General features: G+C 46.5%; 2 protein-coding genes across 2 annotated transcripts; one reads left to right on the top strand and one right to left on the bottom strand.

Moving 5' to 3' along the window:
- Window positions 1-219: 219 nt before the first annotated feature.
- GNL2 (guanine nucleotide binding protein-like 2 (nucleolar)) lies at window positions 220-9,520 on the top strand (the record flags this gene model as incomplete). Its single annotated transcript, XM_010179038.1, has 14 exons — window positions 220-314; window positions 807-946; window positions 2,027-2,211; window positions 2,669-2,735; window positions 4,022-4,180; window positions 4,747-4,860; window positions 5,383-5,511; window positions 5,783-5,887; window positions 5,997-6,155; window positions 6,299-6,406; window positions 6,752-7,182; window positions 7,675-7,754; window positions 8,465-8,559; window positions 9,371-9,520. Coding segments are annotated over 14 exons (2,017 nt in total), but the record flags the coding sequence as incomplete, so codon positions are not given.
- Window positions 9,521-10,117: 597 nt separating this feature from the next.
- Window positions 10,118-11,910, bottom strand: DNALI1 (dynein, axonemal, light intermediate chain 1; the record flags this gene model as incomplete). The annotated part of the gene is made up of 4 exons (XM_010179026.1): window positions 10,118-10,150; window positions 11,146-11,310; window positions 11,596-11,774; window positions 11,865-11,910. Coding segments are annotated over 4 exons (423 nt in total), but the record flags the coding sequence as incomplete, so codon positions are not given.
- Between the last annotated feature and the right edge of the window lie 4 nt (window positions 11,911-11,914).

Below are 11,914 nucleotides of genomic sequence, written 5' to 3'. Positions count from 1 at the left end.
GCCCGAGCGTGCCCTGGCTGACATAGCTTCTCCTGTCCCGGTGTGTGAGTTCCTTGCCATTCGCAGGCAACACGGTCCCTGCTGACAGGCTCAGGGGCACCAGTTCTCAGGGAAGGGTCTTCCTGCATTTTTTGGGTGTAGTTGTGGTGTAGTGAACAAAAGCATTGGAGGGTGCGTGATGCCCTTGCGTATTCACACGTGTTCTCAATTTCCACTCAGAAACAAGCACGGTAAAGTGATCAAACCTCTGCAGTATCAGTCAACAGTGGCACCGGGCACAGTTGCAAGAGTGGAACCGAATATCAAGTGGTTTGGTGAGTTATTTTTTCATCTTTCAGGCTTAAGAAGCTCAAAAGCTGAACTTTGTGTGTTTGGAGGGTATTTGTTTCAGAATTGCGGTCTGTGCTGTGTGGGACAGAGGCTGAAGGTGAAGGACCCCTCATAGGCATGGGTGTGGGCTCACACCTTGTGTGTACGCGTGCCTTGGGTGTTTGCTTTCCATGCACCCCTCTCAAGTGGGGTTATTCTGTCTCTTTTGGCCGTTTTTGGAGTTTGTCCGTGTGTCTGTGTTGTAGCCCATGTACGTTAAATATCCTAGGGATACTTCACATTTCCTTCAAATGGTGAGAAGGAAAGGGACCAGCTGTTTATGCTCATCTGGGGTTTGCTTCAAGTAAAATCCTCTATTTTTTGTCACTGGTATTTTTAATTCCAGATGGAGTTTTAATCTCTTGTTAGTGTACCTGGGGCCTCTGAAGCAGTAAGGATGAGGGATGGCCAGGTGAAATGTTCGTTTTGATATGCAGGAAATACTCGCGTGATCAAGCAATCCTCCCTGCAGAAATTTCAAGAAGAGATGGAAAATGTCATGAAGGATCCTTACAGAGTGGTGATGAAGCAGAGGAAGCTGCCCATGTCCCTCTTCTACGACCGCATTAAACCACACGTGAGCATCGTTCACCCGTGCGGGGTGGAGGCGGGGCTGTTGCCCAGCTCTCACGGCTGCTGTTTGTCCGTGGGCACTTGTGCTGTCTGTGCTCAGCCTGGTGAAGTGTTGGGCTCGAGAAGCATCGGGGGGAGCTGGAGTGGGTGGCTCAGGGAAGGATGATGCTGTGCGTGTCGAGTGTGAAGGCAAAGAACAGCGTACGAGTTTCTGTAGTTTGTGAGAAGATCTGTTACTTATGAGGAAGTCTCATTTTCCAGCAGAAAACTTACCCTGAAACATCCCAGGTTAGCGTACCAGCGTGGGATAACCACAGCAGCTCGTGCTCTTGTGCTCCAAGTGGCCCCTGTGACCGAGGGACCTTTTCTGAGGATGCTTCGCACTGCGAGCCCTCTCGTGTGACGAATTTGAGCTCCACTATGAGCTTTTGGTCTTGAAATCTTGTGCGTGCAGCCTTCATTTCTAGTACATCAAGTTTCAGTTATTACCAGGGTTCTTTCGTGATGCCTGAACTTATTATTTTGGACTCTTGCTAGCTCCTTTTTTCATGTGGAAACTTTCCAGGTTAATGTCATAAAAACATTACCTAAATTAAGGAAAAACTTACAAGAAACTAAAATGTGCATTACAAAAACAAATTACTTCTTTCAGCAGTGAATTGTGGGCTGTTCCAAGAAAAGCTGGCATTCATTACAGGCTTTAAAATCTCAATTTTGATTGTAATTATACCTGACAAAAATCTGTGAATTTGGCGAGATTTGTGCACTTGTTAGAAAAATAAGAAATGATCAAAGATAGCAGCTAAATTTTCATCATTGTAGCTGTAATCACATTTGACTTCATTTATGGCAGAAGAACTGAAGCATAGTTCTTTGGCAGCTGCAGCGTGTTTTGTTGCTTATTAAATACCCACTCTTCTGTTTCGCAGAGATTAATCTGGAGAACTCAAACATTGTTAGGAAAGCGCCTGTAACTCTTGTCACAGGTTGCAGAGTTGTGTTGAGGCAAGGTCTGGTGCGCTGCCTGTCACTGGGGTGGAAAAAACCAGTGCTTGTGGTTTTTAACTAACCTGTTTTTCCTTAGACCTCCAGAGTTCACATTCTTGACACAGAAACGTTTGAAACAACATTTGGCCCCAAATCACAGAGGAAAAGGCCGAATCTTTCTGCGGGTGATGTGCAGTCTCTGGTGGAGAATGCTGAAGCCTCGACAGAATCCTATGATCAGGGCAAGGACCGAGACCTGGTGACAGAAGACACTGGTGTAAGGTAAATGGGAAGGAGGAATCATTCACTGTTTGCATTTCTGAAAGGGCAGCTTTATTTTTAAAGAAGTATCTAGTACATCTGTCAAGGTTGTTGCTGTATGAGGAGTAAGGATTATTAAATTAGCTGTATTTGGGATTTTTTTAATCCTGTTTTGTCCCTATGTGCTTAACCAAACCGTTGCTTCCGTGGGACCCATCGGGTTTTTTTCATAATTTGTTTTATTGCACATCAGAATATCTCCAAACTCACGTTTTGGGTTAGGTCAGGACCTGACCAGTGGGCAGGTGGGGATCTTTGCAAGGGTGTGTGTTTGTGGGGGGTCTCTGCAAAGGGCTGGGTATAAATCCCAGCTGTCTGCTCCTTGGGCCTCATCTCCTCCTTTGTAAATGGCTTTAGAGAAGACAGCGCTGTCACCCTGTTACTGTGGTTGCTGATGTCTCTGGTAATCCCCTTCCAGGGATGAAGCACAGGAGGAGATATATAAGAAAGGACAGTCCAGAAGAATCTGGGGTGAGCTCTACAAGGTAAGCAACGCAGAGTCGTGTTTATCTCTCAGCCTTTACGAAGTCAGGTGTTTAGGCACAGCACTGGAAATCCTATACAGCAAGAATCAAAAAAGCTCTGAAAACTGATTGCTCTGTTAGGGAAGCTTTGATACAATTGAATTTGCTGTAAAGTTTCTTGGAAATGTTAAGGCAGCGACTTTCTTCATGCAGAGATGTCCTGAGTGTGTCATTCCCTTGCCTGCCTTCCTGTCAGCCTGGTGGAACTGACTGAGCTGAAACCATGCACCCTTCGTCTGCTCCTGTGCAGTGCAGAAATGGGAACACAAAAAGCAGCTGGAGCAGAGATTGGTTTTCAAATCTCTGCCTGGCTGAGCTTGATTCTTGAGCTCTTGTCCCGCTGGAGCAAACATCTTTACAGTACATGACCTAGAGATGGTCTGACAGGGTGAAGGTATTGGCTTTCCTTTTCCAGGGGCTTCCCACAAATGAACTGGTCAGAGGCCTCTGAGGCTCTTTAGGCTGGAGACATCTGGTGTGTTAGGGCATCCTTGGAAGTCTCTGACCCTCAGTTCCACGTGAGCCCCTGGACTGCTGGGGAAATGGAGACTGAGAGAGAACTGGGGTCGCAGGAGCAGTTTGTGTGCTCTCAGTGACTGTTAGGTGTGAAATTGCTTGACTTTTTGCTCTGAATGTCTGAATGTAGCTTAAAACCTTTTAATTTAGATCTAAAAGCGCTGGGAATGGTAGATCAAAACAGATTTCAGTAAGACGCTGCCAAAAATGCAGGAAATAGCTGTGAAACAAATTTGCTTGGCTTGAAGCGAGTCATAAAATGACAGCTCCCTGCTGTAGATGCTTAGTGGACTAACAGCAGGTTCCTGCTTGGTTGTGTGTTTGATACCGATCCAGAAAACATACTTTATATCCTGGTCCTTTATGAAATGGCAGAATTGAATTGCTGCAGAATGGATGGCAAACATTGTTTTTGTCTACTGAAGCAATTAATTTTCCCATTCGGGTGCAGCGCTTTCTTTCCCAAGTGCTGCAAGGGCCTTCCTGGTGCATAAGGACAGGTAAGAGCTCTTCAGGTGCCCAGCCTGAATCTGGAGGGGAGTTAGGGGAAGAGAGAGCAGAGGGTCGATGGATATTATTAGTCTGGGCTTCAGTAGTCTGGGGGAAAGTGACAGTTCTTGAAGGATAGATGGTTTTTAAATGAATGATGCAGTTTAGAAAATTAGTTTTTGTTTTGGAGGTACATGTCTTGCTTCCTGTCAACCTTTCCTTTGTGTGATTTCTGTTTTCAGGTGATAGACTCATCAGATGTTGTCGTTCAAGTCCTTGATGCCAGGGATCCCATGGGTACTCGCTCCCCTCACGTGGAATCTTACCTTAAAAAGGAGAAACACTGGAAACACCTCATTTTCGTCCTGAACAAATGTGATCTTGTTCCTACCTGGGCTACTGTAAGCACAGCCTTGCCTGTTGTTCCTTGGACCTTCTTTGTTCCTTTTGTAGCCTCTGCTTTAATTCTGTTCCCAGTCCTCATGCTGGCCTCAAAGGGCGTAATGGAGCTGGGTTAATGGGAACTCTCTGTTTGCCTGCTATAAAAGTAACAATTACCATGTAAATCTGTCCAAGTTTGGCTGAGTTGAGCAACGCTCACCAGCCACAAATTCTCTACTTCCTCTGTCTGGATTTAACAGTTCAGCTGATGTCTCCAGAGTATGCTAAATGTTAGTCCGCTTAAGATCCATATCCACCACAGCTGGTTTGCTTTATATTGTTAAACTAATTAGTTGTAGCTAGGAGTGAAGGCGTTTTTGGGAAATTGTTTGTCTCCTATAAAAACAATACTCGGTCCTTTTAGCTGTTGGGTTGGTGAAATGCTTCAAAGGTTCTTCCACAGCAATTTTCATGGCAGTCGCATTTGTGACCCAAGTGAAGATGCTGTGTACTTCTGTCCATAAGCAGATTGTTTCACCACCTCTGCGGCACAGCATCCCTAACTGAGCCGTGTCTTCCTCTTCAGAAGCGCTGGGTTGCTGTCCTTTCCCAGGAGTATCCAACACTCGCGTTTCACGCCAGCCTCACGAATCCTTTTGGCAAAGGGGCTTTCATACAACTTCTAAGGCAGTTTGGAAAGGTACCGACCAATTTGGGGATTTGTATTGGTGTCTGGGGGTGTGAGGTGTTAGTGGGGGGTCTTTTGTTAGCGTTTGGGGTTCAGTACGCTTCCTGTGGCCATTCAGGCAGCAAACAACTCCATCAATAAAGCTCCCTTCTCTGGAGAGAAAATGGAAGATGTTCCCTCAGCCGTGTTCGGTGTTGGTCACACTGAGGAGATCCAGAGAGAGCAGCTTTGACCATCAGTCTCTGGCCTCTGTTTCTGGTAGGCAGAGCATCCTGTTGACATTCATGGTCTGGTTTGGATGTGTAGAAGAAAGGAACACATTTCACGCTGTTGTGAACTCCATGTGTGCGTATGCTAGGAAGGTTTTCTCCTTTTAAGTGTCTCCTTTTCTTGAAGAAAGGCACTTTCTGTTGTCTTTAGTTACTGTCCTTCAAGCCACATGTGTATTATCTCCCCAGCTACTGTTTATTTTGTAATAATAAATACATTATGAATATATATTATATATAATAAATAACTGTTGTTTCTCAACAGTTACACTCTGACAAGAAGCAGATCAGCGTGGGTTTCATTGGTTATCCCAACGTTGGCAAAAGCTCAATCATCAATACTCTGCGGTCTAAGAAGGTCTGCAATGTGGCCCCTATTGCAGGTGAAACAAAGGTAGGAAGAGAACCTTACATTTAGAAATAAAAATGAAATGTCTAAGTGCATTGTCAAAGGCAGAATTCATGTAGAATTAGCTCAGTGATGTTTTCAAGTCTAGCACTTGAACTGTGCAGGCTGCGTTTTCCTCTTACTCCTAAAGTCCACTGAAGTTTCTGTGTGTTAGTACCATCCTAAGATGCCTGCTGTGTGTTAAACTGTGCATGTAAAAAGCAGAGCAGGGACTGTGTGGAAGGAGGTGACCTGGGGAACCCCTGATCCCTTTCAGGTGTGGCAATACATTACCTTGATGCGGCGGATCTTCCTCATCGACTGCCCGGGTGTCGTTTACCCGTCTGGAGACACGGAAACCGACATTGTGCTGAAGGGAGTGGTAGGTACCTGCGCCAAGTGCTGCAAAACCTTTCCTGCTGGTAAGAAGATGGTGCGAAGAAATGAACGTGCCCTTTCCAAGGGGTTGATATTCTACCCTTCGTTTTCAGGTTCAAGTTGAGAAGATTAAGAGCCCTGAAGATCATATTAGTGCTGTGCTGGAGAGAGCCAAACCAGAGTACATCAGAAAGACGTACAAAATTGATTCCTGGGAGGATGCAGAAGACTTCCTTGAGAAACTTGCTGCTAGGACTGGAAAATTGCTAAAGGTGTGGCAACTTTCTGCATTTGCAGGTTGAAGAGCTTGTGGCCTGGCACTGAACGTGGGAATGCGAATGTTTGGTGCTTACAGGCAACGTAAAGGCCGTGTGCCTTGCAGACGTGGACGTAAGTTGTCACTGGGTTCTTCCAGGGTGGTGAGCCTGACCTGCAGACTGTGAGCAAGATGGTTCTCAATGACTGGCAGAGAGGCAGAATTCCCTTCTTTGTGAAGCCACCGAATGCAGAAACGGGTCCCCAGGTAGGAACGTGGTGCCCGTGCCTCTTCTCACGTATTTCCTGGTTTTCCTACTGGTATTCACTGTTGTTTTGCCCTGAGTGTCACGTAACTTGGGCAGTGCACACCTTGGGCTCTGCACGAGTCTGGTGATTCAGTGACACTCACTTGAATTTGGGCAGGACCAGGTAGCAATGCTCTTCACCAAACTGAGCCATTCTACAATGATCTGACTGCCAGAAATGTCAGTAATTATCATGTTGTTAGTCTGTCATCTTAGGCTTTTTCCAAAGAGAGAAAGTAGAAGTTGCTCTCAGAGATGGTGGGAAGGCTTCGTGTATAACAGATCCATTGCACTCTTTCTTGTAGCCTCCTGCAGTGGAGGTAGCTACGACATCAAGCCAGAATAATAACAAGGAGAAAATCTCCGAGTCGGCAGCAGCAAGTGTGGAGCCAGCAGAAGAGGAGAGTAACACGGACACCGAAATGAAGCAACTCATGTCACATGTGAGGCAGAACTTTGGGAGGATCAACGTGGCACCTCAGTTCTCAGAGGAAGACCTGGTTCCTGTAGACGTGCCAGGCTTTGATGAAACGGGCAGCGATTCCTCTGGAGAGGAGGAGCAGGAGGAGGAGAGAGAGGAAAACGAGCACCAGCAAGATCCGGTGGAGGGGGAGCCGCAGTTGGCTGCACCGGCTGCCAGGGAGAGCTCGCAGGTTCTTCAGGCTTTGGAGGAGAAGATTGCAAAATACAAAAAATTTCTGGATAAAGCCAAAGCCAAGAGGTTCTCAGCAATAAGGTATCTGAAGCTGTCCAGTGACTCAAATATTTTCAGGGGGTAAAGGGTTCATGTGATTTTCGCTGTAGTTTCACTCCATTCATGACTTGCTTGACTGGTTCCTCTGTGTTGCCTCACTCAAGGTGCCACAACTCGTCTAGTTTAGCCGTAAATATTTGAACCGTGGCTGTGCAGCACTTGGGTTTTGAAAGATTCTTCTAAGAAGTCCTATTTGCCATCATGGCTGAAAGTGTTCTCACTTTTGGCAAGCTGCCTCTTAAGCCATGCATTGAAAATCTGTTGGTGTCTTGGGTAGCACTGCTACGTCCTTGCACCACGGCTCATGTCAACCTGGATGTCCCAGCAGGACTGTATCCCAGTGCATGCAGCAGGCTCAGGTGCAAAGGTGCAGAGGCCGTGGCTTTGCTGCTGGGATCTCCTGGGGACCGGTGGCTTCTCAGAGGGTTACGTTCTGTGTTACAGTGTTCTTTTTCTGCTTATTTTCTTCTGCAGAATCCCCAAGCAGCTGAGTGAAAAAGTGTTTGCAAAATCCATGCAGAAGTCTGAAGAACCCAAAGAAACTGAAGACAGAGGTAAAACGAGATTAGATGTTTATAAACTGCAATTGGAAGTCTCAAAAGCAAGAGAAGAGAGGGAGTTAGGAGGAGAAGTGTTCATTAGCTCCTGATTGCAAGCTCTTTTTCCCCTAAAGCTGTTTAAATCTTTCCATAGCTCACCTGAGGGCTGCCTGGTGGCCTTGCTGTAGCCTTGCTGCAGAGTGCCTGGCTGTAGAACAAGTTATGTCCCTCTATTCGCAGAGGAGGGGTGAAGTGAAGGCCAGTCTTGTGTTTCCAGCAGGATGGTGCTGTGGGCAGGTTGCAGTGTGAGCAGCTTCTGTTCCACATGGTGTAACGTTACTGGAGGGAGTGGAAAGGTTTTACAGCTTCATAAAAGCACAGAGCTACTTCAGGCTGTAGGTTTCACTGTGGTGACTGAGATCTGTGGACTCAGTTTCCATAGTGAGCTTGATTAAAGGCAAAATCCTGTGGGAGAGCCCTACTGGGACAACACCAGGAAATCCTTCTGGGCTTGCGTGGGGCTCAAAGCAATCTGCTGCAGTTTTCATAGTGGTAGTGAGTGATCCTCTGGTAAGGAACATGAATGTTGCTTTGGTAGAAGCTGTTAAAATACGGCCAAAGGAGTGGTTTGCTGAAGGAGATGTGACAGTGACCCCAGTTTTAAGTTCTGCAAACAGAGGAGTGTTGTGGAAGATGCCTGAGTTTGTGATCTCTGCTGTATGCAGGCAACACAGAGAAGAAAAGAAAAAGGAAAGCAGAAGAGGAAGATGACGACGACCATCTGGGTCAACAGCCTTGCAGGAAACTCACATCCAAAGAAGTAAGTGTGATTTCTTGTTGTACAACAGATGAGCAGAGCAGTAGTGCTGGGCTTTTTATGCACAGGCTGCCCTTCATCACTTGAGCTTTGGGGCTGGGTGTTTGTGGGAGGGAGAGGGCGCAGGGACTGGCTGAGGCAGGGGCCACGTGAGGACAGTGATGTGCTGCTGGGTGAGACGTGGCAGCGGCGTGGATGTGTTCAGCTGAGCACGGCAGGGTCCAGCAGGTCACCACCGCAGAGAGCACTGAGGGGAGAGTCCTTTGGGTGACTTCTGCCTTCAGCGCTGGCTCACCCACTGCTGCGGTCTGAACCTCTGAACAGAGCAGGGTCAAGTGCTGGGAGAGGGGGGAATTTGGAGCTAGATGGGCAGTGCTGCTCTGTCCTCAGAGCTGCTCCTCCTCTCTTCTCTGTGTTAGTCAAGTCTAAATAATTCTTGAATAACTTAAATGCCAGTCTGTAGGACTTTGAAAGCGGTTTGTAAGGAAAGTTGTGCACCAAGGGCTTTGGAGCGTGGCTGGGGGGAGCAAGGAGTGACTTCTGCCTGAATGTTCTGTTAACGACCCCTTACTGCGTCAGGCTGCTCCTGGTCTGGTTTTTGGATTACAGCCTATCTTCCCTCGTAACATTTACGGCCATGGGTGGGTGGATCACATGAAGATGTCCGTGTATTCACACCAGTAATGTTTCACTTGGAGTTATTTATTTTACTTACGGGTTGTGGAATGCGAAGTGAGCAACATTTGAAAGAACTCAAACACATCGAGGCTCTGGGTGCTGTGCATCTGCTAACGTGTTCTGTGTGCATTTACAGAGGAGACGAGCCGAGAGACAGCAGCGCTCCAAGAAAGTTGGAGTCCGGTATTATGAAACTCACAACGTGAAAAATAAGAACAAGAACAAGAAAAAAACTGGCTTGGAGGGACAAAGATCAAAGCACAACAAATACACACACAAGCAATAACTGCTTATTCTATTAAATTTTACATAAAACAGCTCTAGTGTGCAGTGGCTTTTTTAATATGAAACTTGTCGTGCCCATTCGCAGCCTATTTGACTTGTCTTCTTGTTCCCAGGAGTAGCATCTCGCTCTTTGTTTCTGCATCATCTGAAAGTTCTTTATGCAACTGGAGATGCTGGTATTTCCACATCGCCAGCCAGGGCCAGAAAACTGCCCTGGCAAAACACATCCTGAAGTGGGTTTTTATCTTCTGGAAAACGGCTTCATGGAGTTTTTCAAAGTAATAACATTACAGAGAAGCCTGCATATAAAACAATTCATTACTTTATTGCCTTGAACGTCACCTAGCGTGTTACCAACAGGCAAGCCCCAGACAGGTTGAGTGTTCAAGGAGCTGAGTGCTGAGACAGCACTGAGAGAGGGTGCAGTCAGTAATGAAGTGCTTGAATTTCAACTCTAAGAGAAAAGCAAAGAAAGAATACGGTTCTGCTGCTGGTAAGTGGCAATTCAGGATCGCTTTTTGAGGACAAGTCTTTGTCACTTGCAAACTTCTTGCTCTGATGGCTCCTCTGAGCGCTGCCTGGAGGACAAGGCCACAGCCTACTTGGTTGCAGTGATGGCTTCAAGTTGGGCCTGAAAAACAAATGAGACAAAGTCAAATGGGGTTCACCCTAAAAACTAAACCCACCTTGCTGTCAAGTGATGAATTGTCTGCTGGATACTCAAAGCGAGGGGCTGGGGGTGCTGCAATCCTCGAAGAGAAGCGGGCCAGGGTTTTTTCCCTGGCCATTCCATTCCTTACTACATGTTTTATGAATTAGTTTTTCATTCTTGGCATACACGCTTGCTGCATTCTGAGAAGAAAAGAGCTGGCCTTGGTTCCATACAATGAAAGACTCATCATGTAAAGCATTGAAGAGGAAATGAAATAAAAGCTGGTGAAACAGTGAATTCTCTGATTTCAGGCTGGACTATGTTGGCTGCATTAAATACTTGGCTCTGTAGCACTGGGAGTGTGACCTGACTCGGGGGCAAGAGGAGCTGGGAATGGTTCTGAGCGTTGCAGATGATGCCCAAGCAGCAGTGATGGGAGAGCCCCTGCCTGGGGAGCACACAGAGCGGGGAGCTTCCAGGACTTCAATTTTCCTCTTCCTAGGGCTGCCACCAAAATAAACTGCAGCAGTGGGACGCACACAGCTGTTGGGGTGCTTGTGCTTCAGGGAAGGAACATGGGTTTAGTGGCAGCATGGATTTAATGCAACAGTTACTCCTTTTTGTGCCCTAAAACATTTCATGATGGCCTGAAGGTCACGGTTTAGAAAGGAGAAACTATTTATCAATTTCTGAACAAATTCTGCTCTCTCCCTACACACACACACGTTTGTATGAGTGAAATTCAGTTAATCTGACCTGGTTGGATCGCCAGGGTTACAGTAATGACCAGTTACTGAATGAGCAAGGATGCAGAGAATGCAAAAAGCATCACCCCATTTCACTGAGAGCTTAAAGAAAATGGAACATGAACACAAACACATCACGAACGTAACTCTTCTAAAACTATGGGGACAAAGTTATAACTGCAGAATGAGTTTTACCATCACTATTTGGAATTGCTTTTTTTAACCAACCTTCAGCTGTTGATTCATTCGTTTCAGGAACTGAATCTCTTCCGCGTGCTGCTTTTCTTCTATCATTCGCTTCTCATTTTCACTTTTTTCAATAGCTTCACATTTAGCTTTCTGTTCACTCACTTGTCTCTCCAGCTCCCGCTTTTCTTCTTCTAGCTCTGCAATCTTGGAGAAGAGCACAGATCTGTCAAGCTCGCTTTGTTAACTGAAAATGAGTTATTAAGATGGGACAAAGTTTTATGTCGTACAGCCTTTAAAGTGTTTAATATATGAAGTGCAACTGAGCCCTAAGAGAACACCAGGATTCCGACGGAGCGCGGTACTTCGATGATCTTTGCTGCCATCCAGTGGAAATATGAAACCAGTTATTTCTATAACATTTTGTCTCTAACATCCTTGTGCTGTATCATGTACAGAAAATGACGCTGTGGGGTTAACAGCCCAACTTACTCTTTTTTCCATGTCAGATTTGCCTTGCTCGGCTTGCAGCGCCTTCCGCACGCCAAACGCAGAACTGCTCTCGTACAGCGTCTGGTACGCTGCAATGGTCATCTGGATTTCATCCCTGACTCGGAGCAGCAACAGCCCCCGCTCCGCACAGTTAATGGTAACTTCACGGATCAGTTCATCTTTAAAGAGAGAGCACGGACAGTTACACAGTGCTGCCAGTTAAATCAGCCGAGGGTTAGGCACAGCCAGGAGCACTTTAAGCCTCTGACCGAAGCACTGCGTGTAGAGCTCCCTGCGCACGGGGCAGATCCCGGTCTCC

This window comes from Mesitornis unicolor, unplaced genomic scaffold, assembly GCF_000695765.1.
Source record: "Mesitornis unicolor isolate BGI_N332 unplaced genomic scaffold, ASM69576v1 scaffold50080, whole genome shotgun sequence".
In the NCBI taxonomy this organism is placed as follows: Eukaryota; Metazoa; Chordata; class Aves; order Mesitornithiformes; family Mesitornithidae; genus Mesitornis; species Mesitornis unicolor.
The sequence above is the reverse complement of the archived record's forward strand: the minus strand, read 5'-3'. Positions and strand labels throughout refer to the sequence as shown.